Source organism: Pezoporus wallicus, unplaced genomic scaffold, assembly GCF_028554395.1.
Source record: "Pezoporus wallicus isolate ANWC-B61680 ecotype Strahan unplaced genomic scaffold, APGP_CSIRO_Pwel_v1 contig_13178, whole genome shotgun sequence".
Taxonomy (NCBI): domain Eukaryota; kingdom Metazoa; phylum Chordata; class Aves; order Psittaciformes; family Psittacidae; genus Pezoporus; species Pezoporus wallicus.
This window is the reverse complement of record NW_026641245.1, coordinates 448,611-474,759: the sequence shown is the minus strand read 5'-3', so window position 1 is coordinate 474,759 and position 26,149 is coordinate 448,611. Positions and strand designations below refer to the sequence as shown.

The following is a 26,149-nucleotide window of genomic DNA, read 5'->3' as shown; positions in this document are numbered from 1 at the left end:
ATAAGCGCCGGGGAAGGAGCCCCCGTCAGCAGCGCACTGCTGTTGTTACCTCACGCTAACCCTGCCCTCCGCGGGTGCGGGGCGCGCTCTCCGCGGGTGCGGGGGGCAGGGACCGGCGCGGCGCCTCCCGACGCGGCTCCTGCGAGCGCTGGGGGTGCGGGAGCGCTCAACCCTGCGGGCCGCAAGCGGCGTTTGCAAACGGCTTTAACGCGCCCGGCTCCGCGCCCGCCGCCGCCGCCGCGCAACGAGGGCGGAAGCGCTCCTTTGCCGTGGAAACGGAAGCGCTGTGCGTCACTTCCGCTCCGGCGCGCCTACCCAATGGCGGCGTGCAGGCCGCGTTTTGGCGCGGAGTGCGAACGCTGACGGGGCTGCCCCGCGGCGCACAGGGCGCCCCCCAGCGGCAGGGCGGCCCCGCGCCCGCCATGGCGGCCCCGCCGCACAACAACCTTCGGGAGCAGCTGCGGCGCCACTCGGCCCGCGGCGCCCTCAGCGCGGCTCCGCCGCGGCCCCGGCCCGCGTGAGTACCGCGGGGGGACGGCGGGGCCGCCGTGGCGGGGCCGGGCCGCGCTCACCGCGCTGCTCTCTCCGCAGGGGCTTCACCTTCAGGAAGATCTCCCCGGCGGGCGGCCCGGCCCGGGCCCCGCGGGCGCTCCCCGCCGCGCTGCGGGACAAGGACGTGAACACCTCGCTGCCCGCGCTCGCGCCGGCCGGCAGGACCGCCCCCATCCCGGGTGTCCTCCCGGCGGCCCACGGCAGGGAGCGGGAGCCGGCCCGGGGCGTGCCCGCGGGCGGCCCCGTCATCACCATCGAGGACGAGTGGGACGACATCGACGACTTCGATTTGTCCGCGGTCGAGAAGAGGCACTGCCGGGGGCCGCCGCTGGCCCCCGGGGGGCAGCGGGGGGCAGGCGAGGCCCCCCCGGGGAGAGCCCCCTGCCCGGCGGAGGACGCGGGGCCTCGGGCGTCCCCGGGGGCTGAGCCGGAGCCCTCGTCCCCGCAGTCGCTCATCTGCGTGGAGGACGCGGGGCCCTGCGGCAGCGAGGGCCTGTGGGAGGATGCGGCTGTGGAGGCCGCTCTGGAGGCGGGCGGGCAGGAGGCTCCCCCAGGTAACGCCTCCTTTTCATGCACCCCCAGGGGATAACGCGTTCGTGTCTGCGGGCAGGGGCTTGGGCCCTCAGCGGGGAGCTGCCCGCTCGTGGCCCGCAGCGGCCCTTGGGTGAGCGCAGGCTGTGCGGGCAGGGCTGCGGGCTGCAGTGGCCGGCTTTAAGACCTCCCATATGGCGTTCCAGAAGCGAGCAGTGATCATCTCCAGATTAGAGGCTCGCTACAGAGAGAAAAGCACTTTTAAAATTCATACAAGCAAGATAAAATCGCCTTATACTTGGCTGTTATTCTTTCACTGTTCAGCTGTGTTTTTGTTCATGCCAGAACGAGTGTACTGGGTTACACAGCAATATTACTGCACTTTCAGCTCCTGCTGGTACAAGTGAAGGCAGCCAGAAGCCAAGCCGTGATGAGACCAGCTCCCCCGAGCTGGATGAGGCCGAGCTCACGGCGCTCACGGGTGCTGAGCTCGGGGAGGACGATGACCTGGACGTGATTCCCCCCTCCCCTGAGGAAGAACTGCTGAGCTTCTCCCCTTCTGTGAAGAGCTTCAGGTGAAACACAGCTCATGGGTAAAGGTGTCTGTGGGGTGGTTTTAAAAGCACCGAAAAGGGTATGAAAGTAGTGCTTGTGGAAGAGTCACTGGCTGAGCTGCTTGAGTCTGTTCCCACAGTGTCTGTGAATGGCTTATGAAATACTTCTCTTTACAGCTGATGTTTAAGGTGGTTTTGTTTCAGGAAAAGCAGAGTTGTTTTTCCTTTCATAGTGGGAGTGGAAAACCATTACTGAAGTGAGTGGTCACCCTGGCACACACATGGGTGACACTGCTCAGGTGCTTGGGTTTTAACTAGGGGTTAACTGGGGCTTCAGAAAGGTCTTGGTCTTTTCACTTGGTCTTCAGTGCTGTTGTTCTAAACGGTCAACTTCTCTCATGGCAATGCCTTGATAACAGATACCTGTGTTTTAGTGACTTCTCCTTTTGATCTTAGTAGCGTTTGCAAAGAGTCTCCCACTGATGGAAGATCCACAGCGGGCAGCATTGCAGCCAAGCCTGGGACTGCTGCCACAACGCAGCCTGTTGCTGGGAGGGACCCTGGAGTGGAGGGTGCAGGTATGTGAAACCTTTGGAATTCTGTGTCCTAGATTTTGGGGGTGGTTTGTAAGTGACTGTGCTCCTCTCTGTGCTGTGTCATTTCTTCTGGAAGTAAGTTTGAAAGAACTGTGGCAAGGTTGGAAAACGAATATAGACGGATAATGCAGAGGCAAAAATGTGTAGATGAGGTGGGTTCATGCACACAGAAACAGTTTCTGTATGCAAATGGACTCTAAAAAATATTTGGAATTGCTTAGACTCGTTTATTGCAATTTACTGTCTTTCGGGAGAGTGCATCACCTTGTTACATATTGGAGTATTACTGTCTGCTAAAATCCCTCTATCCAGCAGATGAAGGCTTGCCTCTGGAACAGCAGCTCTACGGTGTCATGGAGGAGATCTGTAAGCTGGTAGAGACCATTCCACTCCATGAGCTCAAGTCTCTGTCGTGTGCTAAAGACCTTCTCCAGCAGCGAGACCTCAGGTAGGCTCCCGTGAGCTTGGGCTGCTGGGTGCTGAGCGGTGCCTGCCTGCAGGTGTCCCCAGCGCACTGGCCACAGGGCAGGAGGAGCTCTGAAAGGCTTAAAATCACTGAGCGAATGAAGGGGAAAACATACCCCAGCCTGCTGGAAGTGTTGTCAGTGCCCACGTTCTGCTGGAAGAGAGGAGCTGCTTCCATGTCCAGTCTGAGCAGGGGGTGTGCTGTACCCCTTCTCTGGAGGTGACCTGCACCCCTGCTTCCAGAGCAGCAGGGTGAGATGACAGAACCCGCTCAGCGCCCTCATAACCAGATACATTAATGTAATATCCTCTCTCTGAGACTCGCCGTCACTGGCTACAGTGATTGACTCCTCCTAATATCCACGTGCTTGTCACCTTTCAACCTGGTTATTGATACTGCGTCTGCTGCTTTACTTCTGCAGTATCTGATGACACAACACATAGATAAAATACAGAGATTGTGGTTTTTACTGGACTGCAGCTATGTGCTTTTTCTGAGCACTCTCAGTAGAACTAGTTTATTCTATTTCCCTTTATTACCACAGTCAAACACAGTTGTTAGAAAGTATAGAAATCCATAGTCTGGTTCAAGCATATTTTTGCTTTATTAACTTCAGGTTTGTGCCTCAAAGGATTGTGGTTTTCAGTGCTCTATCCTGCCTGGTCAGCCCCATTCCTTTGAGGATTTCTTTCCTTTTACACCTGCAGAGGAGATGTAGTAATCTTGTAATTAGTTTGCTTACCTCAGCTCTGGTGGGATTTTCTCTTCTCTGAATTTACTTGAAATGTTTTTAAAATACAGAGACACAGAATCCAAAGTAACCATCATATGGTAATATTTTGAATAGGAGAGAGACAAAACTGATTAATGTATGTTGTAGAACTTGGTAAGTCATCGCTTGTGAACTAAATATCTCCTTTTCTCTCTTCTTCCTTCCCTTGACATCTCTCCCAGGAGAAAACTGCTCGCTAGTTCTGTTGCTTTGAGCAAAAGTAGCTTCAACAGCAGCTTTCCCAGAGCCTGGCAGGCGCCTGTGGAGCGGGGCTCCCCTACATGTCCTGGTGCTGCACCATGTCCTGGCCCCAGCTGGAGCTTCAGTTCTGACAGGAACTCTCCCAGAGCCACAAACCCCCCTTCCCTGGTGCTGGGTTCTGCTCATTCAAGCAAGTTTTCTACCCCCCAAAATCAAACCTTGGATACCTCTTGTGCTTCAAAGCAAAGCGGTGAGGAGATCACCTCCCCGGGCACCACGGCGCTGTCTTCCTCCAAGGTGAATGGTGCAGGGAGAGCTTCCCTCAGCCTCCACCCTGAGGTGACCCTCAGCGGGGCGAGGAACAGTGAAATCCACCCTCTGCTGCAGAGGCCTCTTGCAAGCACAGCTCCAAAAGGACAGAGCAAGGCTCCCATTGGCATTCCTGCAGAAGACACTTCAGGTATAAATGGTGCTGACTTTGACCTGGACCCCTTTGTTATTGATGATTTTGATGAGGACTGGGAGGACGTGGTGGATGTTTCGGCACCAGAGGGGCAGTCCACACCCTTGTACCAGCCCATCAGGGAAGGGCCACCAGCCAAATCGCTGCTCTCAAAGGTAATGTCCAAGGCCAAGGGATCTGCTGCTGTACCAAATCCTGCTGCTTCCAAGTCAAGCTCCTTGATGACAACAAAGAACTGTTCAGGTAGGTTATGTGTGTTGGGGTGACTTTCTTTCCCTTTTTGGATCTGGATGCGCTTGATTTACTAAGGCCAAGTAACTGCCTGTAGGTTACATCGATGCCTTTTGTTTCTGTGGACATTTCTCTTGGTTTCTTTTTGCAAAGTCATCTTCTCTGTGAGGTTTTTGCTTCCAAGTGATGCCAAACTTCCTGAATACCCATTGGCCATGCAGGTTGCAGGCTGCTGGGAAGGTGAAGCTGCTGAAACTGGAAACTAGCATGTTCCTGTGTTCTGATTAAGGAACGATCCTGCAGTTGTTCATTCAAACTGCACTGTACAACAGCTTTAGCTGCTTATGCAAAATGTTCAGAAATGGGCACTTGCTGAAGGCAGCCTGATCCCCCTGGGGGACAGGGGTGGGTCAGTGTTACTTGTGGTTACCGCAGGGGTGGGTTGGTAAAAGGGAGTTGAAAACATTAACCCATTTTACCAGCTTCTCTGTCACTTATCCAGCTGGCACCCACCCTTGGGTAGCCATTTCTTAGAAGTCATGATTTGAGTTTAAAAGGTTTCAAGGGTGGAAGTGGTGGCAAAGTCATCTGTTATCAAAGGATGGTTTGTGTTGGAAGGGACCTTAAAGCTCACCCAGCTCCAGCCCCTGCCACGGGCAGGGACACCTTCCACTGGAGCAGCTTGCTCCAAGCCCCTGTGTCCAACCTGGCCTTGAGCACTGCCAGGGATGGGGCAGCCACAGCCTCTCTGGGCACCCTGTGCCAGCGCCTCATCCCCTCCTGGTGGAGCAGTTCTATGTTACAAGAGGGACACAACCTGATACTGTGACTTACTGTAAGAACATTTTCTTGGTCTGTAGCTCCAGCAGTTGTTAACCCCGCACTGGAGCGGTTCAGGGGTCTGAAATTTTCCCATTCTGAAGAAATGATGACTATATTTCACAAGAAGTTTGGGCTGCACTGCTTCAGGACCAACCAGCTGGAGGCCATCAACGCTGCTCTTCTGGGTGAAGACTGTTTCATCTTAATGCCCACTGGTACGTATCTCCAGACATCACACAGCGTGCACACGCTTGGGAAATAGGGACCCGAAGCTCCTTTTGCAAGGCCTGTGACAAACCTTTCTCTGTGCCTTTGTGGTGATACATTGTGCTGCTGGACTTCTGGGGTGGCAGGATTTCGGAACACTGTGTGCTGTGGTGTTTTGAATGAGGTGATTGAATTTCTGCCTTCCAGAGTATTTCACATGGTAGTTCTTCCTTACCCTACTGGTACCCCATTGGTAAAAGTTTATTGTTTCTGAAAGTGCTGTAAAATGGGAAATAAGAAATAGGTCTCCTCAATTCCTCCTCTTCCCCGCACTCCCTCCCTTTCCTCTGGATATCTAGCACACGTTGTGCTCTGTTTAATCCTCACAGGTGGTGGTAAAAGCTTGTGCTACCAGTTACCAGCGTGTGTCTCTGCTGGAGTCACTATTGTTATCTCTCCGCTGAGGTCGCTGATAATAGACCAGGTTCAGAAACTGAAGACTTTAGATGTAAGTTCAAACAGTTTTATTTAGTTAAAGAGCACGTAAGTGCATTGAATTTTTACATCAAATCTTATTATTTCAAATATGAACTGCAAAAATTGGTTAGATGGGAACTGTAAAAGGCACACTAGGTTGTCTGGCAAGATCTAAATTAGATGAACTAGAATATCTTGGCAGTCTAACTGCTAAATTTACTGATGCTCATGTGTATTTGTTATTGAAGCTTAGTTTTGAAGTGTAGATGCCCAATTTTTTAGGTTCTTGAGTGTTGTATTTAGTTGTATTTTGTCTTGGTGAAGTGTCTTTTTCATCCTTAGGGTATTACTGAGGTTGAGAGACCAGGGAACCAAAGGTAGATCATACGCTTTAGGACAAAACTGCAGAGGTTTATAACTAGATGTAGGAATGGTTTTGGAAGTTCTTTTGCACCTATTCAAACTTGATATCATTTTTCAATCTAGATTGCTGCAACATACCTGACTGGTGACAGAACAGATGCTGATGCCTCACAAATATACATGCAATTGTCCAAAAAAGATCCTGTGATAAAGCTCCTGTATGTCACCCCTGAGAAGGTTTGTATTCGGTGAGAGCTGTAGGATCATGGAGGCAGCAAGAGGAGGGGTTGCTGTGAAGCATTCAAGCGGAAGCACTGACCTTAGAGTGTGCTTCTGGGGGGAAAAACTGTTCCACATTGTTAGGTAGCTCAGTAAGAGGCTGTACAGATGTAACTCATCTCAATCAGCGATAAACCAAGAATGAGAACTGAGTATGTCCATAAAAGCTAAATTCTTAAAACAACCCTCCATGCCGTCCGTTTCGGTGCATCCTGCTGCACAGCAGTGGCTAGCAGCTGTCAAGTAGCTGTTAGAATCTAAACTACTATGAGTAGAATAGTACAAGGAAAATATATGTAACTGCCAAGGTAATGTGTGGTTGTCAAAAGGTTGCCTTGTACTCAATTATATGCTGTGTTTAAAACCATGTTATCCCACAAGAGCTTTGTATGAGGGGACTGTTCAGTGTGCTGATTGCATTTCTTTGCTCAGTATTGTCTTTCCCTATGTTTCGTGACATAAGCCATTTAAATTTACTCGGATTGTAGGACCTCTGGGTAGATGGTCCCAGAACCTTGCATAATCTCACACCAGCTGCATCACTGCTAATTAAAATGAAGCTCATTCTATCTTCCTTATGCCTTCAGGCTTCACCTCTGGAGTCAGGATTAACTTTGGTGCACAGAGCAGTTGTTTCTGTTGTTCGTAGTCAGGTGGGGGGACACTTTGCTCCCTGTGTTTGCTCTCTAATACCACTGGTGGATGTGGACCTAGGTCTGTGCAAGCAACCGGCTGATGTCAGCCCTGGAGAACCTCTACAACAGGAAGCTCCTAGCACGGTTTGTCATCGACGAGGCCCACTGTGTCAGCCAGGTAAGAACCTTGGCTTGGTTTGTAAGGGGGCAAAAGGCTCACCTGCAGCATCCAACTGGGTTACACTTGAATTCTGTTTTTAAGTGGGGTCACGACTTTCGACCAGACTACAAGAGACTGAACATGCTCCGCAAGAAGTTTCACACTGTTCCCATGATGGCCCTCACTGCCACTGCCAACCCCAGAGTGCAGAAGGATATCCAGAATCAGCTCGAGATGCTAAAGCCCCAAGTGTAAGTTGCTCAGCAGCTTTCTGAAGCTATTCATGCCAGAGAAATGTTGAGTAGAAAACCTAGTAGAGCAAGAAAAGCATCGCAGGCCCATCCGAAAGACTGAAGCCGTTGTACCGAGGAGTGTGTGCATGGAATTGAATGTGAGTTATACCCAAAGTGTTAAAGTGGGAAGGAAGCAACTTGCCAAACTCTTCCTTGCATGACTAAGGAAGTTGTTTAATAAAAAGTAACCTCATGAAATTTTCTGTGTCACTGACGAAATGTGCAGGCTGTATTTTAGGGTGGTTTTCGTGGAAAACTGCAAGCACTGAAGTGGTTTTTAATTAGCATTGGCAGTGACAGAGATAATGAGGTTCCACTGGGCCTGGAGGCATTGTGATGTTTTCATGGTACACAATGGGAAAATAAAGCACTCTGGTTTGTGGAGTTTATTGTGGAGTTTAGTGTAGAAGAGGGAGGTGATGCTGCGTTTTGCAGATCTGGTCAGTCAAATGTGGATGCTAGTGTTATTCACTTGATGATCGTAAGCTCGTTTCCAACCCTAACTGTTCTATGATTCAAGAGGGACATGAAGGCGAGACGTGTGTGCTTGGTTTATGGATGTTTCCTCCTCTCCACAGTGCCATGTAGCTGTGGTTTTTCACAGCCATGAGAAAAGAACAGGAATTTTAGCCCCAAACTGTGGGCAATGCCAATCTCTGTGGGCATAGTGGAACCAGAATTTCTTTGCAGATGGTGCAGAACAAGTAGCAGTAAGTTGGATTTGGGATGTTCCAGTCAGTATCTCGCTTGTTGAAAGGATTGCTGCACCCATAGGGCTGATGAGCACCCATGAACTATTGTGTTTTAGGTTTACAATGAGCTTCAACAGGCATAACTTGAAATATGATGTATTGCCCAAGAAGCCAAAGAAGGTGGCAATGGATTGCTTGGAATGGATTAAGAAATATCATCCGCGTGAGTACTGAGCAGCACAGTGTGCTTGCAGGGAACTGATGAACTGCTTTTCAAGGCAGAAAAAGCTTTCCTGATGCTGTAAAACCCCCAAACGTGTGCCTTTCTGTAAACAATTTGTATATATACAAGGAAACCAAGTTGGAGGCAGAATGACATTAGTGCTAATGGGATTTGGATTTATGAGCATCCTAAAGACAAGAGTTCAAGTTAAGATGGAAAAGTGAATTCTAGTAATGACTTGAGTAATATTTCTGGAGGTTGCCAGACCTTTTAGCACCTTGACTTCAGCACAGAAAGGTCATCTCATGTCACACTGTTTAACTGCTTAATTCTGCTGGTCTGCTTATCTGTGGTTCCCCTTGAAGATACCTTTAGAGATTCCAATCTTTCCAGGAAGTCCTGAAAACAGTCCTTCTGGAGTCCTGCAGCTCCTGCTGCTGGATCGACTTCACCCAGCTCCCTTCACAGCTTCTCTAGTGCTGTAACTTAGCGCATCGTTGCCTAAACTGCTCTAGCTCTTGATTGATGTGTTTTAAATCCTCAAATTGCTCAGTACCAAGCAGAAAAACTTCTCTTGATTCAAAAAACCAGGAAATTGGGTGAGGAGAAACTAACACAGGCACCTGATATTGATAGAATTACTTTATTAAGCAGTTCTTGCATTACGCTTACCAACCTCTCCCTACTGGAACAGAAGTGTTTGCTTGCCAGGTATGACTGTTAAGCAAGTGAAAGGGAGTGAAGCCGTGCTGTAGCACTCATCGTTTTACATGTTTGCAGATGACTCTGGGATAATTTATTGCCTTTCCCGACACGAGTGTGACACCACAGCGGCCACTCTGCAGAAGGAGGGTCTGGCTGCACTGGCCTATCACGCTGGCCTCACCGACTCCAACAGAGATCTCGTGCAGAAAAAGTGGATTAACCAAGAGGGATGCCAGGTAAAAAAGCAATAGAATTCAGACCAATTCTGTGCCTCTTGGCCTAGGAAATGAAAGGGAAGCTGGGTAACGTCAGTGCCAGATGGGATGCAGTATGAAAAAGCTGATCCGAGTGGATCTGCCAGGACACATCAGCTGTCTTTGTGCTGGTAGTTCTACAAGTCAAAGGCTGCAGCACTGCACCGAGGTGTGATCCTCCAGGAGGGAGGAACTGAGCAGCACAAGGCTCCTGAAACATCTCTAGGCATGCTGCTGAATCATATATTGAGACTCAAATGTGGAGTTTTCCCTTTGTCTGGAATAGCTCTCTGAAAGGAGAAATGGTTTTGCTGTTTTGTATTCATCTTAGAGTGTTAGAACTTGCATTCTGGGTTCTGCACCATTTTGTCTGGTTTTGGTGTGGAGTGCTGCATGAACAACCTCATAACTGTGTAACAAAATACGTCCTTCCTAGGTTATATGTGCAACAATTGCCTTTGGGATGGGAATCGACAAGCCTGACGTGCGCTACGTTATCCACGCCTCTCTTCCTAAATCCATAGAAGGTTACTACCAGGAGTCCGGCAGAGCCGGGCGGGACGGGGAGATGTCCCACTGTGTCCTCTTCTACAGCTACAGCGACGTCACCAGGCTGCGCAGGCTAATCCTGAGTGAGTTCTGCCTCTAACCTAATGGACACGATGCTGAAGAAGCCAGTCACTGGTTCCTTTTAGACCCGGTTATTTCCTCATTTACAAGTGCCATGTGTAGCATTGCACAGAGGGGAGGGCTCTGCATCTTTACCTGACTGGTGTCCTGTAATGAAAAACTTGTCACTTGTGCTTAATTTTAGTCAAGACTGTTTTGTTTCATACATATCCATCTCTTGATTCTCGCCATTCTGGTCTTATTTCCCGTCTTCATTCTTTACACCTTAGAGGTGAAATCTGCTCTAGGTTAGTTCTGGTCCAACTTATCTTTTTTAAGCAAAAAAGAATATTGTATTTTGTCTGTCTCATAATATATAAAAATGAAGGGGTGCAGATAGAACAAATATAACTGAATTTGTTGCATTTCAGTGGAGAAAGATGGGAACAGCCACACGAGGCAGACCCACTTCAACAACCTGTACAGCATGGTTCACTACTGTGAGAACGTGGTGGACTGCCGGAGAATCCAGCTGTTGGCCTACTTTGGGGAAACTGATTTTAATCCCACCTTCTGTAAAGATCACCCAGAAGTGATCTGTGATAACTGCAGTAGGAAGAAGGTAAAAATCATAGCTCTTATTTATAGTGGTGTTAAACTGGTTTTGCATTCAGCTGTGTTAAAAACTGGTTACATGACATTTGGGAAGGCAAATGGAGAAAATCCGGGAAGATGCCTTCTATTTTTGTGATGTTCCAAGTTATTTCCAGAGTCTAAGCTAGAATAGAATTACAGAGTGGATGATCTACTACACAGATAGTAGACTATCCATGGGCTTACGATGTTATTTCTGTCAGAGCAGTACTAGTGAGGTGCAAGGATGTTCCTTGTGTTGATTTTTTTGGCTGCAGTGCTTACAGGAGGCAGAGCTAATGCTATAATGGCTATGGGGAGATCCCTCAACTGCCTGCTCTGATGTTTTCAGGGCAGCTTTGTACTGCCAGGGTAGCAGGAGTGCCAGTGCACTGCTCGAGGTGGCCCAAAGAGTAGGGTTTATGTGCCAAGCACTGAAGCATACTTGTTAGTGGCACGAGCAGGAGTAGAAATGAAGAGAGCTGTGGGAGCAGACAGGGAAGGAACACTGCTCTATAAACCAGATCAGTTGATGAAATGACTTCAGTCCTGTGTTTGAAGCATCACCTTATGTGGCTGTGATTCTAACAAGGTTGACTAGAATAATGTATTTTCAGTCCAGCCTTCTCATTTTAATCTGTATTGGAAGTGTAAGGTCTGGTGCATGGCAATAGAATAATTACAGGAATGCTGTCAAATGAATTACCTAGATTACCAGTGTTCAGCTGCAGCCTTGCAGCTCTCTCTATAGAATTAACACCTCAGAGGTTATTTACAATCTGGTGGTGTGTATTCCTGCATCTTCCAGACTGTGATCAAACCCAGAATCCCTGTGACTATCTGGTATCACTGTAGCTGTAGAAAATGACTGTTTCTCTGCTTGGAACAAAATGAATTCATGACTAGAAAAAGCTGAGTAACAGAAGCCCAGGTTGTCAGGAATGACTGTGTTAGGTCAGAACCACCTAAGGTGGTTCCTAATCAAGTCTATTTGAATAGGATTACAAATCAAGGAACGTAACAGATGAAGTGAAGAGCATTATAAGATTCGTACGAGAGCATTGTGGACAAAAGGGACGAGTAAATGGGAAGAGAAACACGGGTTCAGGGAGATACACCTTGAACATGATGGTAGATATTTTCCTAGGTAAGTGCTGCTCTTCCAGAAACAGCTCCTAAAGAGACTTGGTGCAAGATCCCTGCTGAGGCATCAGGAGGCCGTGCAATGCCAGCAGTGGGTTAAAGGAGGATCTGTTTTGCAGAATTATTCTTTCCAGGAATCTCGTGCTGGTAAATGATCCAAAATAACAGACTAAAGCTTTAACCCATTTCAGTTGCTATAGCGATCATGTTAGTTTTCTGGTGGTGCTCAGAGTTTCTGGTGCTTAAATGCGGTTTTCTCTGGGCACAGACTATGGAATACCCTTGGGAATCTTCCACAGGTGCATCTGTAAACACGTACATCCACACGTAGGCTTCCCAGTTGCAGGCTGATCCTGGGGTCTTTGTCACACAGGTACAGCAAGTGCGAAGATTCAGTCTGGAATATTTGGAAAGGGAGCTGCCTATTCAAGGCATAATGTGGAAAGGCTGTTTAGGAAACTGGTCCTGGACAAGGTCCTGGATGAAGACCTGTATATCACAGCTAATGACCAAGCCGTGGCCTATGTAGTTCTGGGAGAGAAAGCTCAGGTTGTGCTAGATGGATCACTACAGGTGAGTAACAGGATTTAGTTTCTTTAATGCATTGTTTGAAGGAATGTGCTACAGTTTTTATGCAGCACACAGCTGCATAGGGATAGTTCAGACATGGTTTGCCTGCCAGCTGAAGTACAGAACTGATCTTCAGCAGATGCAGGGCACAGAATCCAGCAAGCACGGTTTCTAGTCCAGCATTCTAACAGTAATGTGAGGCAAAAGGTGAGTTGGAGAGCATTGGAGAGGATTAAATCTTTCTCTTGTCCCCCGCATCCATCTTGATTCCAGTTGACAAGAAACAAGAGCTTTGACCACACAGAAAAGCTACCTAAGAAGAGAAGGAGCAGTGCTGCCCTCTGCATTTTCTGCTCTGTTTTTTCCTAGTCACTCGTGAGCAGTGATGGAAAATGCACTTGAAGAAGGTCATGGAACCAGTCCCAGACCTGCCTGAGGCAGTGTCTCCGCTGCATTAGTGCTGTGCTTGGAGGAGAGCCCTCAGCATTATGCCTAATGACCTCAGTCTAAAGCTAGCTGAGAGCTGGCTTCTCGGGGTTTCATGCCTGTGCTGTGTGTACCCTGCTAGTCCTTTGCAGAAGCAACTTGGGAGCAGTGGAATAGCTTATAGTTTAAAAAGTGGGTAAACAGCTGTGTTTGGTTCTTCAAAGAGCACTTTTGGTGTCCTTGTTACCATGTTCCCTTTGTATTCCTGTGTTATCAGTCAGTCTCCTAATGATGGCTCTGCAGTAACTCCCCGGGCAGAGGTGATCGATTGGCTTCTTTTGGCAGGTGGAGTTCCATGAAACAGAAAGTGCCAGTGCCATCAGAAAGCAAAGGGCCTCCCTGGCAAAGATGTCCCAGCGGGAAGAGATGGTCAAGAAGTGCCTCAGTGAGCTCACAGACACCTGCAAAACGCTTGGGAAGGTCTTTGATGTGCATTACTTCAACATTTTCAGTACTTCGACGCTGAAGAAAATCGCAGGTAATGTCAGCTCCTCGGTGCCTGGGGCCCCTGCTGGCAGCTGTGTGCCACATCACGTTAGTGAAAGCAGGTTCAGGGGTATGTAACGCAGCCGGATGAGCCCTGGGGAGCAGCTGGTGCAGAGCAGGTTCCTGGAGCTGCAGCAGCACTGCTGGAGAAGAACCAGGTGAACGTCCTGCAGCGCAAACCTTGCAGCACTGGGGAGAAAACTCTTGGAGCAGTTTTTGTGCTGAGCACCTAGAAATCTGCTAGAATGAAGGCTTCCTTCCCGGAGCAATTCACCTGCAGGGTGGCACTCAGAGGAGTTAATTTCCTCCAGAATACTCTACCCTGATCTCTTTAAAAACCGAGTGTGTTTGACGTGTCTAATTGGTACCTCGTTACTTTGCAGAATCCTTGTCTTCGGATGCAGAGGTTTTACTGCAGATTGATGGTGTCACAGAAGACAAGCTGGAAAAATATGGTGCAGAGATAATGAAAGTGATGGAGAAGTACTCAGAATGGACCACACCAGGTTTAGTATGCCTCGTACCTAATGTGGGCTTCCCTGCTGAGTACCCTTCTCCTCTATCAGAAGTTTCTCTCAAAAGTTACCTGGTTTTAAGTACAACCAACTAACTCTTACTAGAACTAAACTCATTCTTACAGTTTAGTAATGACACAAAGGGAGCAATTGCATACTTGCAGAACCTACAAAGGTCTTTGCTATCCTCTCACTAGTTAAATTCAGCCTCTCTCTTAAAGACTAAGAATGGGACATGGGAGCCAAGCTTAGTGCTCTGCTCCTAACCTGTTAGTTACTGGGATCTAAACACCGTTACACAGGGCAGAGGAGGCTGTGAACAGCAAGGACAGGTGTTTTGGTGCAGCCAGTGCATGACTGGCCCAGGCAGTATCTTGATTTCATTTTAACTCGTCTCTGTAGAAGATGCTGCTGGCCAAAGTGTGGACACAGGCCCGGGAAGTGCTGGCACACAAGGGAGTGATGAAGAGGCAGATGAAGGAACAACCTCAAGCTATTTCTGCAATAACACAAACCAAAGAAGGAAAAGGAAAAGGCCACCAAACTTCAGAGACTCCAAGAGGAAAAGGACAAGTAACGGTGGTGGCCAGCAGTTCCAGCACAGAGGGTATGTTGCTTGTGATCATTGGTTAACTGTTGTTTGCCCAGAACATCAGGATGATGATCCCAGAGTTGTACTGGTTTTCCCTATGGTGGTTTCGGGAGTGTGGCCTTTAAGGGTAGCATTGGAATTCTCCAGGTACCTGGTACCAACTCCTCTGCTTTGGTTCTTCTATATTTTTTTTGTTTAAAAAGCTCCTGCTGAGGAGGATATTAACACTTGTCCTTTGTTTCTCACTTGCCTGCCACAAGCTATGTAGTGGCACTGAATTTCAGTGTGCTGCCATAGCCATTCTTAGCAGGCTGACTGCATTCTGGGCTTGGAAACACAGAGAAAGCTTAAAACTGAAAGGATTTGATGGAATATTTGAACTTTAGTTCCCAGTCCCTTGTTAATTCCAGTTCTCCCTCCGATTGTACTTCACAATTGCACCTGCATCAGGAGCATAACGTTTGGATCCAGGAGTCTGGTTAGTCTTGAGCTTCTAGGGCAGATCCACCACTGAGCTACTGCAGGGTGATCATCCTTTGAGTAATCACCTTATTTTTAGCAGTCAGTGTAGTTATTAGTCTGGTAACTCAAGTAGCAGCAGCTTGTGCTGAAGGTTCACGATCAAAACATGATGACTAATCAGTGCTGAAAGGGAGCAAATGAAAAAGGAGCAGCAGTTGGACAAATTCTGCCCTCTTTCCAAATGGGGGGGACATTAGAAAAGTGGGGCAGTAAGCTCTTCTCTGGGGTTATCAGTCCTGCCTTCTGAAGGGTTGCTGTGCTCATAGCCTGCCTTGCACAGCAAGGAGCTAACCAAACAGCTTTCTAATGGTGCTATGAGTACAGCAGGGGTGGAGGGAACGGGGCAGGTAAAGCAGACCTGACGCATGGCCCTGCTCTCTCCCTTCTGCAGTGGCTACAGCAAGTACAGAAGGACCAAGAGGCCGCCCAGCTCCAAGGCTCCGGCCCCATCCAGCAGCAGCACACTGGGGCAGGGCCTCGGCGCCACGCAGGGAGCTGCTGGAAAGCTGGGCTTCATGGCGCTGCCCAAGCCCAAAAGCAGACCCTTCCTCCAGCCCTCATATGCGGTACTGTAACTGCTGAGCAAAAGCAGCCCTGGATGTAATCACTGTTCGTTAAATCGTTGTTTACTTTGTGAAACCTTCCCCGACTTGCACATTTGTCAGGTGCAAACCTCATGTTAAATAAATGGTTTTAAACTCCTAACTTCATTCCACCTTGCTTTCTCCTGTACACCACGAGGGTTCTGATGGCTGCTGGAACCCCACCCGCTGCGGTGTCAGTGCTCTGGGGCAGCGGGCAGCGCCCTGGGGGCTGTGTGTCGGCCCGCACACGCGAACCCGTGGTGCTCGCAGCAGCTCCGTGCCCCGCTCTGGGCTCGCTCCAGCAGCTCCAGGTCCCTCCGTGCTGTTGCCCCCGCGCTGGCTCAGGGCTGCAGGGGGCTCCCCAGCCCCGCTCCTCCGCCCCGGGCTGGGTCAGTGCCGCGGCGCCCGCCGTGCCTGACCTCCAGGTCCCGCCCCTCGCCCTGGCTCCGCTCCTTCCCTCGGGCGGGCCGGGCCGCGGCCGCTTCCCCCCCACTGCCTGGCTCCGCGCTCCCCTCACGCCGCGGGCGCGCAGCGGGGCAGGCCCGGCTCAGGCCGCGCCCCCTCCCCGCCGCTGTAGGCGGGAGCCGGCCCGGGCCGCCCCTGGCGGGAAGCGGGAAGCCGCCGCTCCGCCCCCGCCGCCGCCATGGCGCTCCCGCCGCCCGGGACGCTGCAGCCCAAGGAGCCGTCGCCGCGCTCCCGGCAGCGGATGCAGGTGCGGGGCGGGAGAGAACCGGGGCGGCGGGGAGGGGGCGGCAGCGGCCGGGGGGGGCCCGTGCGGAGGGGGCCGGGGTCGGGGGGGGCCCGGCTGCGGATCCCGCCGACCCCCGGTTCCCGCCCCCAGGAGTCCACCCCGACGGGGACCGCGGAGCCGCCGCCGAGCGCGGAGCCGGGCGGGCGCGGAGCGGGCGTGGGGCGGCAGCTGCGGGTGCTGCTCACGCCTCTCGCCGTCGCGGGCCGGCGGCTGCTGCCCCAGAAGCGGCTGTTGGGCGCCTACGGCGGGGCCGCGGCGGGCAGGGCCCCGGCCGGGAAGAGGCTGTGCCTGGAGCGCAGCCCGCGGAAAGCGGCGCCCGGCTCCCTCCCCGCCGGCACCGGCAGCGGCTGGGACAGCGCCTGGGATGAGGAGAGCGACGGGAGCGACGCGGGGGACACCCCCGTGGTGAGTGCGGCGGGGCCGCGGGTGGAGGTCACCGAACCATGGGGCGGTTCGGGCTGAAGGGACCTCAGAGCTCCTCCAGCTCCAACCCCTGCCACGGGCAGGGACCCCTTCCACTGGAGCAGCTTGCTCCAAGCCCCTGTGTCCAACCTGGCCTTGAACACTGCCAGGGATGGGGCAGCCACAGCTTCTCTGGGCACCCTGTGCCAGCGCCTCAGCACCCTCACAGGGAAGAGCTTCTGCCTAAGAGCTCATCTCAGTCTCCCCTTGGGCAGGTTCAAGCCATTCCCCTTGGCCTGTCCCTACATCCCTTGTCCCAAGCCCCTCTCCAGGTTTCCTGCAGCCCCTTTAGGCCCTGGAGCTGCTCTCAGGTCTCCCCTTCAGGAGCCTTCTCTTCTCCAGGTGTGTTTACAGGTGGATGCAGTCATAAGGGTGATATTTGTCAATGCTCATTTATATTTAAATCATCCGTTCAAATTCTCAAGCCCATCATCTCTCCTATAAAACACAAGAATGAGCTTGGGCTGCCTTCCCTCTGTGTGCAGCGGTTGCTGTGGGTTTGTCTATTGAGTCACAGCTGGGTTTGTTCTGGCAGGGTTTTGAGGAACTGCCCTTTTTGTAGCATTAATGCTGGCCGATCAGGTCTGTAACACGAGTGAGTTGCTCTGTGGAGGAGATCGGGTGTGGATATGGGATCAGCCCAGTTTGTATGGGTAGAGAATAACTCAGGGACTCACTCCCGCAGAGGCTGGGACATCTCTTGCACTGTGACACCGTACAATGAGGAGCATTGGGCTTTTCTTTTTGTAGAGTGGGGACTTTGAGCTGTCGGCTTATGAGAGGAAACGGCTGAAGAACATCACAGAAAATGCCAAGTTCTTCGCTGCTCTGCAGCTGCATGAGGTTTGTACAGACTCCGAGCAGCGTCTGAATGTGCTCTCCAAGTGTGGTGGTGGCACTGTCATCCCTCTCGCCGCAAAGCCCTTCCCTAGCAGTGATGTGTGAGAGGAGCCATGGAAAAGTCCTGGGACATCAGGGCATAAATGACCGGATACAACAGCGGGGTTGTGCTGCTGGTTTGCTTTGCTCAAGATGGGAGGTTAAACTGTGAGCACTCTGCTCATGGGGTGTTTGTACCGGTCACAGTGCCTGTGGTCACAGAGCCCCATCCAGCCTGGCCTTGAGCACTGCCAGGGATGGGGCAGCCACGGCTTCTCTGAGCCCCCTGTGCCAGCACCTCAGCACCCTCACAGGGAAGAGCTTCTGCCTAAGAGCTCATCTCAGTCTCCCCTCGGGCAGGTTCAAGCCATTCCCCTTGTCCTGTCCCTACATCCCTTGTCCCAAGCCCCTCTCCATGTTTCCTGCAGCCCCTTCAGGCACTGGAGCTGCTCTCAGGTCTCCCCTTCAGGAGCCTTCTCCTCTCCAGGCTGCCCCAGCCCAGCTCTCTCAGCCTGGCTCCAGAGCAGAGCTGCTCCAGCCTAGCAGCAGCTCCGTGGCCTCCTCTGGACACGTTGTGCAGCAGGACGTTGGTTTTGCAGCCAGTGCAGCAGTTGGGTTGTATTTTATACAGGCTCATCCTTTATGCTTGTTAAAAGCTTTCTTTTCTATTCTCCTGAAGTCAGCTGCAAGACTTCAACAGATGGCAAATAAGAAACAGTCTCACACCACCAAAAGGTAAAATAACTGTTTAAGAGGTTTGTATCCCTGTTCCTTCATTGTGTGTTAACTGCTTCAGCACTTCCATCTGCACAGACCTGATGGATGCTGCAAAGAGAGAGAGCTGGTGAGGAGCCTCTCTATAAAGCTAAATCTGAGTAACTAATGATCCTGAGCTGTCTGAGTTGATGAACAGCAGCTCCTCCGAGTACTACCTCTCCTCTGCTGTCCTTTGGGGAGAAGATGACGCTATCTTTTCTGTCAAATTACAGCATTTGGGGGTTTTGTGAATGATGGGAGAAGGTGTGGGAAAGAGAGAGGGGGAGAGCTAGGTGCAAGGGATGGGGTAACCGGCTGCTGTCAAAGGAAAGGCATTTGGCAGGGCCAAAGCAGTGCCAGGCAAAGCAGGACAATGAGCTCATGTCCAAATAAAGAATAAGATACATGATGGAAGAAAGTGGGAAAAGGTGGCTGGGTCAGTGAATGGGCGGATGAATTATAAGTGAGGAGGGCTGGGAAGAGGAGTGGCCGTGGGTGCATGTATTACAAGTGAAGTAAAGCAGCAGCACATCTGTGTGCATTGCAGAGTGCTCTTGTTTGCTGCTGTCCCTGAGCAGAAGCAGTTGCAGCCCCGTGCAGTGAATCAGAACGGGGCAGGTCGGGCTGAGCCAGGGTGTTGGAGCTCCACATCGGAACCTGCTCTGGAGCCTCCTACTGAAACACAGTGTGGCTTTAACTGTGTGGCTTTGGAATGTTCTCACTGTTCTAGAGCTAAGCCTAAGAAGGCAGAAGATGAAACAGTGCTTCGAAGATCCATGCGCTTACAGAGAGTCAGTCCGTCGGGAATTCCACTGTCAGAGCTGCCTGCCCAGCCGGAAGCAGAGCAATATGTAAGATGGGGAAGGGCTGGACACAGAGGCTGTGTAAGACCAGTGCTGATGAAGCTGACTGGTAATACTTGTCACTGCTGAGCTTGTAAGCACCACTGGGCAATGGGAAGGTGCAGTGTTGTGTGGTGACAATCGTCCAAGGTCGGTGCCTTCCCCCTCAGGCATCCTGGATAGCAGGATTTGTGTCCTGTCTGCAAGTCAGTCACGATGCTGAGGAAATAAATAGTGCAGGTTTGAGTGGTGTCAGGGTCCGACTGGATAAAATCCCAGTGTTGGAAGTACTCTGTTCATGATCCCCAGAGGGAAACGAACACCCAGCCGAGGTCAGGTACTGCAGTGGGCGGTTGGGTTATGACAAAAAGAGAAAGATGATTATTATAAAAAGATAGCACTAGGACAGATGGGAAAAGGGTTGGAATTAAGCAGGAATTCGGACTGCAGGGAGAGAGGGAGTCACCACCTTGGACCCAGGGGCACCCCCAGGGTCTTTAGTCATCATCTTCAGTGGAGGATGTCCCCCGGGGTCCCGCTGAATTTGTCACATGGCTCTTGGACACCAGCCTTGCTGGGGTCTAGGAGGGAGAGGAAAACCCAGGGCAGAAGATTCCCTTTGCTGTTGTGTTCAGTGAAGTTCTACTTACCTTTTTAATATGATTTGATACAAACTTCTTTATTTCTTGTGTTACCAGAGATGTGTTCCCAGAATGTCTCGTGTGTGGGAAGCAGCAATTCCCCCTGTTCTGGTTGTTTTGAGTGATGAAAATTCCTGATGTCGTTCCAGCCTCAGGTGCCAGCCGGACCTTTGCCAATGATTCCAGAAGATCAGGTGGGGAACAGCAAGTTGGCAGATGACCTATTGGCTACGTGGATGAGGATAAGTGAGGTACTATCAATTACAGTGAGTTATTTTTGGATAATGTGACGGAGCTTGGGCTCTAATTCCTATACTTCCTTTCTGTCTGTAGGTGAAAGCTCATGGTACTGAAAAGCTCACAAGTGACATGAAAAGGTAATCAGGACAGCAGTTAACGCTGGTTGTTGCCTTGTGCTTCTTTCTCCTCTTGAGTAGCTGTTACTGTGATGTTGTCTAGGTACCAGGACAGCCTGAACAGCATGGTGCTTAGTGAAGATAACATTAAAAAGGTGGTGAAATACCGAGTGTGTTCCATAGCTATTCATCCTTCAGAAAGCATTATCTTGGTGGCAGCTGGAGACAGGTGTGGGCAGATCGGTCTCTGGAATGTGGTGAGTTGCTCGCGTGCTCTTCACCTGCAGAGCTGTTTGCTGCGGGATGGGTGTGGATGGGGCACAGCCTGGAGCGTCCTTTTGGCAGGCTCATGGTTCCCCATTCCAATGGATAGCACCAGATCTCCCCTCTGTCAGCTTAAAGCCCTTCCTCCTTGTCCTGCCACTCCATCCCCACTCCGTCCTACGTGTCTGTCTGCACACTGGGCACCCTGCTGCATCCTCCACTGCTGTTACCTGGGCAGACTGGAGAACCTTTGGGAAACAGAGGCTTTACTTTGGAAGCTGCAGCAGTGAACAGAAATAGCACTGTGATTAGCACCCCTGTCCACTGGATCTCACTTGTGTTTCAGAGCTGCAGAGCTGAAGAAGGAGCACGTGCCTTCACAGCACACAATGACCCGATCAGCTGTATGCAGTTTTCTCCATTCAACCCTGCTCACTTGCTGTCTGTGAGCAATGAAAGCCTGCGATGTGGTGATGTTACTAGGGCTGTCTTTGATGAGGTGAGTGCTCCCTTGGTGATGCTACAGGCTCCTTGGAAACCTTCTGGTACATGCTGCTGTGAAGTTTCAGTCTCCTCGTACCCAGGTTGTTGTTTGGTGGTTGTTTTGTTCGTGAGGAAGTTCAGGATTCCATTTCCACTAGGACGTGTGCAGTAACCCTTAATTAACATCAAAAAATATAGAGATGCTTCCTGCTCAATAAAACCCAGTCACAGCTTGGCTTCTCCCAATTTCCTTCCTGCAGAGACAGTCCAAGTACTGAATCTAATTTCCCATCTCTACTTAGGCAATGTGTGCCTCTTTTCTGAAGCATTACCTTTTAATGAAGACAAATGAGAGCGAGTTAAAGAGCTAAACCTTACACACAAAAAAGCAAACCCAACCCAAATAAACGTAAACCAGCAGAAAGCATGAGCTGACTTTGCTCTTCCCAGGCTTCAGGAGAGCAAAACACTGCCTGTCTGGTGAGGCAGGCAGCTGAACTGAGGAGCGTTGTGAGGCTCTTGGCTTGTTTCTGCCAGATGCAGCTGCACTGATCACCTCCAGCACTGGGCAGTGCAACAAACTACAGCAGTTTAAAGCCCCAACCCTTACAGGCACTGTAATTCTGCTGGGGCTGCAGGCAGGCTGCTGCTTGGAACCGTCTGCACTTGGTTGCTCAGGAGGGTGCAAGGGGCTCACTCTTTGAGACAGAGGCTTAAAGAGTGTAATGTGCTTCTAGAGGTTGAGGGCAGAGAAGTGCTGTTATCCAGCTCCGTTTACCTTTGATTACATGGAGCTGGTCGTGCCCTGTGAGTTCTAGCAGGGAATTTGAAGCATGTTGTTGCCTGTTGGGTTGGGGTGGGAAATTGCTCTGTGGAAAGCACCCCAGTTTTACAAGAGGGTTACCCACATGCTCAGCTGAGGCTGGGGCTCTCAAATTAGCTGGTCTTCATTAGTGGTTTTAGTATATTAAAAAGGGAAAGCGTGACATCTACAGCCCATAGAGTGGTTTGGGCGTCATGGATAGCTCTGTGTATTTTGTTGACTGCTTTTGGTTACATTTGGCCTTTCCTGTGCTCAGATCTGCAGAAGTGAAGACGAAGTCAACCTGTCTTCCTTTGACTTTTTGGATGACAACGCCTCCACTGCAATAGTAGGACACTGGGCTGGCGACGTCTGTGTTGTGGACAGGAGGACCCCAGGGACGTCTCCAGAGCTCTCTGCAAACATTGGCTTCAAAAGAACAAGGACAGTGCACGTTCACCCTGTGAATAAGCAGTATTTCGTTGCTGCTGGCTCCACGTACGTAGCTCCAGAGGAGCTGTGGTTGTTCTGTGCTTTCAGTGCTCTCTCTGCTTTGGTGTCTGAAGTGTGGGGTGGGTGGAGGGCAGGAGCAGCAGCTGATGAGGCAGCCAGTTGGTCAGCCTTTACTCTTGAGCTGTTAGGAAACAAGGTTTTATCTGCCAGCAGGATTTAAGTGGGGTTCGCTTTGACTTCCTTTTGGTAATGGGTACCAAGGGGTGCTTTGAGTCACTGTGGGGTTTGTCAGGTCCTGGTGCTGAGGGTTTGGGCTGGCTTTGGTGCTCTCAGACCCTTTGGAGGCACTGCCTGTTTGAGTGTGCTCGGCTCCACGCAGGGCTCAGGAAACCCGCAGTGTCTGGGGCGGCTCTGGGTGAATGGAGGATGGGGCCGGCCCCTGCTGAGGCGCTGCGTGTGCTCTGCTGCAGGGACGTTTGCGTTTATGACGTTCGGTGCCTGGCGGCGGAACGGAACAAGCCCGTGAGCAGCCTGAGAGGACACACGAAGAGCGTTGCTTCTGCCTACTTCTCCCCTGTCACTGGGAGCAGGGTGGTGACAGTGTGTGCCGACAACAAGCTGAGGTGAGCAGCGTGGGAAGGAGTAACCCCTGTGCAACATGCCAGCTGGGCTGTATCGGTGCTGTTTCCTATCTGCAGTACCCCTCACGGAGAGCTTCTGCCCGTAGCGTGCTTTTCAAAAGTGATATTTACGTGCACTGGCATTTAAATGTTATTCTTTTTTTCCCCAATTCTCATTTTCCTGATGAATACTCGCAGTGAACAAGTCCGAACCGCCTTTAACAACCCAACCAAACCCCGCAAGCAACACCCAGCCAAACCCAGCTCATCAGCACAAACACACAACGCTTAGAAACGGGGGTTATTTTTAGCTGCTGGTACTTAACATGATGGTTCTGTCAGCTCGTTTATAACTCGTCTGCCAGTTTAACCTGCTATGAGTTGTTGTATGAGGGATCTGGTGGGGGGGTTCTGCTAGGTGGTTTTGTGACCATAATTGAGTCAGTCCGTTCCTGTAGACCCCTGATTGCATGGCTGTTCTGTCTGAAATTGGATTTTCTTTCTCCCGTTCCCCTAACTGAGGAAAGTGTTCTTCTGTGTGAGTTCTGCCGCACTGGTATTTTCTCTCCTGTGATGTATTTACTAGATTCATACTCCATAGTAAGCTTGGCTATGAAAATTGTAAATCCTTGGTGCTAGCAGAGCAAGGGTCAGAGCACCAACAGGACGAGAGTAAACCAGGATATTTGTGGAGAGAACAGACACAGGTTCATTTATTCAGTGCCTGTTAATGCAGTGACTGAAAGGATGGAGGAGCCTTTTGTTCGTCTGCAAGTTGTTTCTGTCCTCCTCCTGTAACAGCGTTCAGAAGGGATGACCTTCCACTCGAGCTAAAAGCTCATCCAATTTAAAGAAGCACATTTACTCATTTCAGTTGGAATATTGGTGCTCCCGTTGAGCTGGATGCTGTTCGTTACTGTATTCCAGACCCCTGTGAGGTCTGGCCATGCTGATCCGTGCTCTGTGAGGCCAGGGCTGCCTTTTTTAACCTGCCTGTTTTATCGCCACACTGGTTTATGTTACAGGGTCTATGACACCACCTCTTTGTCACCCACGGTCACGGCTCTCAGCACTGTCAGGTAAGCTGAGCACACTGGGGCTGCAGGCTGTTGTGTGCCCAAATACCACGGCTCAGTGGCAGGAGGGGCCTTGAGAGCAGACGAGTGCCCACCCGGCTGTGTGATGCTGAACTGTGCTTCCTGTCGGAATGCTTTCTCTTTGTGCATTTGGTTTAATAGCAGAGGTTACCTCTTGGTGGTCAGTGGCGTGGTTTGGGGTGGAGGCTCAAGGCTTGTGAAGCACTCTGTGCTCCAGGAGGGTGAATTCAGGCTGTGCACAAAGGGTGAACCGGGAGGTTGTCGGGGCTGGTTTGCAAGGGAACCACTCGTAGTCTGGTTTATCAACGGGCTCGGTGCATGTTTGTCCTATTTTGACTATAATACAGAGCCATGAAACAGAACTACTTAAATTGATAATCCCGTACCTTGGAGTGCCCTCAGCTTTATCTTCTTGCTCCACCACCTTTCTTTGTCCTGTCCCACCCATCACAGGGGGGAGATCACCAAAGGGAGTGGAGCAGCACGATCAGGGGAAGTGCTGATAGTTCAGGAGGCAGGAGGCTGGGTTGAAGCAGAAATGATGGGGCTTTCCAGGGCTGGATTCAATAAGAGGGGTGTTTCTCTTTTTCTCCCTGGTTCCTTCTCTGAAGCCACAACAACCACACGGGCCGCTGGCTGACCAGGTTCAGAGCAGTGTGGGACCCCAAGCAGGAGCACTGCTTCGTGGTGGGCAGCATGGCGCGGCCAAGGCAAATCGAAGTCTTCCAAGATACTGGAAAACTCTTGCACTCGTTCTCTAACCTCGACTGCCTGGGCTCCATCTGCTCCATCAACGTCTGCCACCCCAGTAGGAACATCCTGGTGGGGGGCAACTCCAGTGGCCGCCTTCATGTGTTCAAGGAGTAGAAACGTGCTTCAGGTGTTTGTATTTTCCTGCCTGCATTCCCTTGGTTTAAGCCCCATTCCGCTGCTCCCAAACCCACGGGATTTTCTCAGGACAAAAAGTGTATTGTAAAAGCTTTAAAATAAATTTTCTAAGCTACCTTTGGCTTCTCTTCTGTAACTAGAGAATAAAATGAATCAGATGTGCTGTGGCGTCACTTTGTACCAAAATGGGTACTTTGTTCCCCAATTTTTCAAAAAAAGGAAACCTTGGATCAGTAGAATCCCAGATCTCAGGCCCCCCTCTGGCAGCTTAAAGCCATTCCCCTTGGCCTGTCCCTACATCCCTTGTCCCAAGCCCCTCTCCAGGTTTCCTGCAGCCCCTTCAGGCACTGGAGCTGCTCTCAGGTCTCCCCTTCAGGAGCCTTCTCCTCTCCAGGCTGCCCCAGCCCAGCTCTCTCAGAGCTGCTCTGTGGCCTCCTCTGGACTCATTCTGCAGTTGGTGCAGCAATTGGGGCACTTTGCTTTGCTCACCAGGAGCAGCACTGAACAAACCTGATACAACTCTGCCTTTCATGATATTTAAATATTTATTTAAATTTAAAAATACTTTTCATGGCACCAATGATTTTATGCTAACTAAGATATTGAATATGTAGAAAAAGGTACATTTTGAAGGAAAAATGTAACTTACAGTATTTGGCACATGAAAGGTTAATTCCTAGATTTTTTTTTTATGAAAACTAAGAAATTCACATTTTCAGGTATTTTTACTGTACTGCCTCAAGATGCAGTATGCTAGGACGAGATCTTTATTTTCTGAGATAAGAACCTATGGAAACAACATTTTAATAGAAAGACAGGTAGAACTAACAGGGCGGGAAACACCAGACGGAGGATGGAGCGGACAGGGAGAACGGACAACGGGGAGCCACCACTGGGGGTGGTTCTGCAGGAAAAGGCTGGGTGGAACCTGCAGAGGAGCCCCAGGGCTGCGGCGCCGCAGGGAGCGAGGCCGGGGCTCCAGGGGCAGGCGCGGAGCCTGCGCTGGGCTCGGGCAGGAGGGAGTCTCGCTGCGGCCGGGGCTGTGCTGTCACGACATCACGCAGTACATCAGCAGGGAGGAGGAGGAGGGAACACTGCATCTTAAACCCGGGGTGAAAAACGGCAGGTTCGGGACTACCACGCACTGCATAGAAACACCATTAACTACGGGCTGAGGTAGGCGCACTACGCTAAGAGTTATTTTGCTATGTTATGTTGCATAAAACAGGATTATCATGT

The 26,149-nt window shown here is 50.8% G+C and overlaps 2 protein-coding genes across 2 annotated transcripts; both read left to right on the top strand.

Annotated features, from left to right (window-relative positions):
* Positions 1-353: 353 nt before the first annotated feature.
* Positions 354-15,714, top strand: BLM (BLM RecQ like helicase). The gene is made up of 21 exons (XM_057422730.1): positions 354-517; positions 592-1,106; positions 1,472-1,658; positions 2,094-2,215; positions 2,549-2,681; positions 3,654-4,378; positions 5,227-5,403; positions 5,785-5,903; positions 6,359-6,472; positions 7,229-7,327; positions 7,412-7,560; positions 8,411-8,517; positions 9,298-9,458; positions 9,913-10,108; positions 10,517-10,707; positions 11,718-11,865; positions 12,235-12,434; positions 13,203-13,395; positions 13,787-13,909; positions 14,321-14,525; positions 15,424-15,714. The coding sequence occupies exons 1-21, from the start codon at positions 423-425 to the stop codon at positions 15,605-15,607; spliced, it is 4,143 nt and encodes a 1,380-aa protein (XP_057278713.1). The 5' UTR covers positions 354-422; the 3' UTR covers positions 15,608-15,714.
* Positions 15,715-16,216: 502 nt separating this feature from the next.
* On the top strand, positions 16,217-25,026 carry WDR76 (WD repeat domain 76). The gene is made up of 13 exons (XM_057422701.1): positions 16,217-16,328; positions 16,458-16,772; positions 17,580-17,672; positions 18,388-18,443; positions 19,195-19,315; positions 20,097-20,198; positions 20,281-20,324; positions 20,407-20,560; positions 20,914-21,066; positions 22,130-22,350; positions 22,776-22,928; positions 23,951-24,004; positions 24,634-25,026. Exons 1-13 carry the CDS (start codon positions 16,260-16,262, stop codon positions 24,887-24,889), a joined length of 1,791 nt encoding a protein of 596 aa, XP_057278684.1. The 5' UTR covers positions 16,217-16,259; the 3' UTR covers positions 24,890-25,026.
* The last annotated feature ends 1,123 nt before the right edge of the window (positions 25,027-26,149 follow it).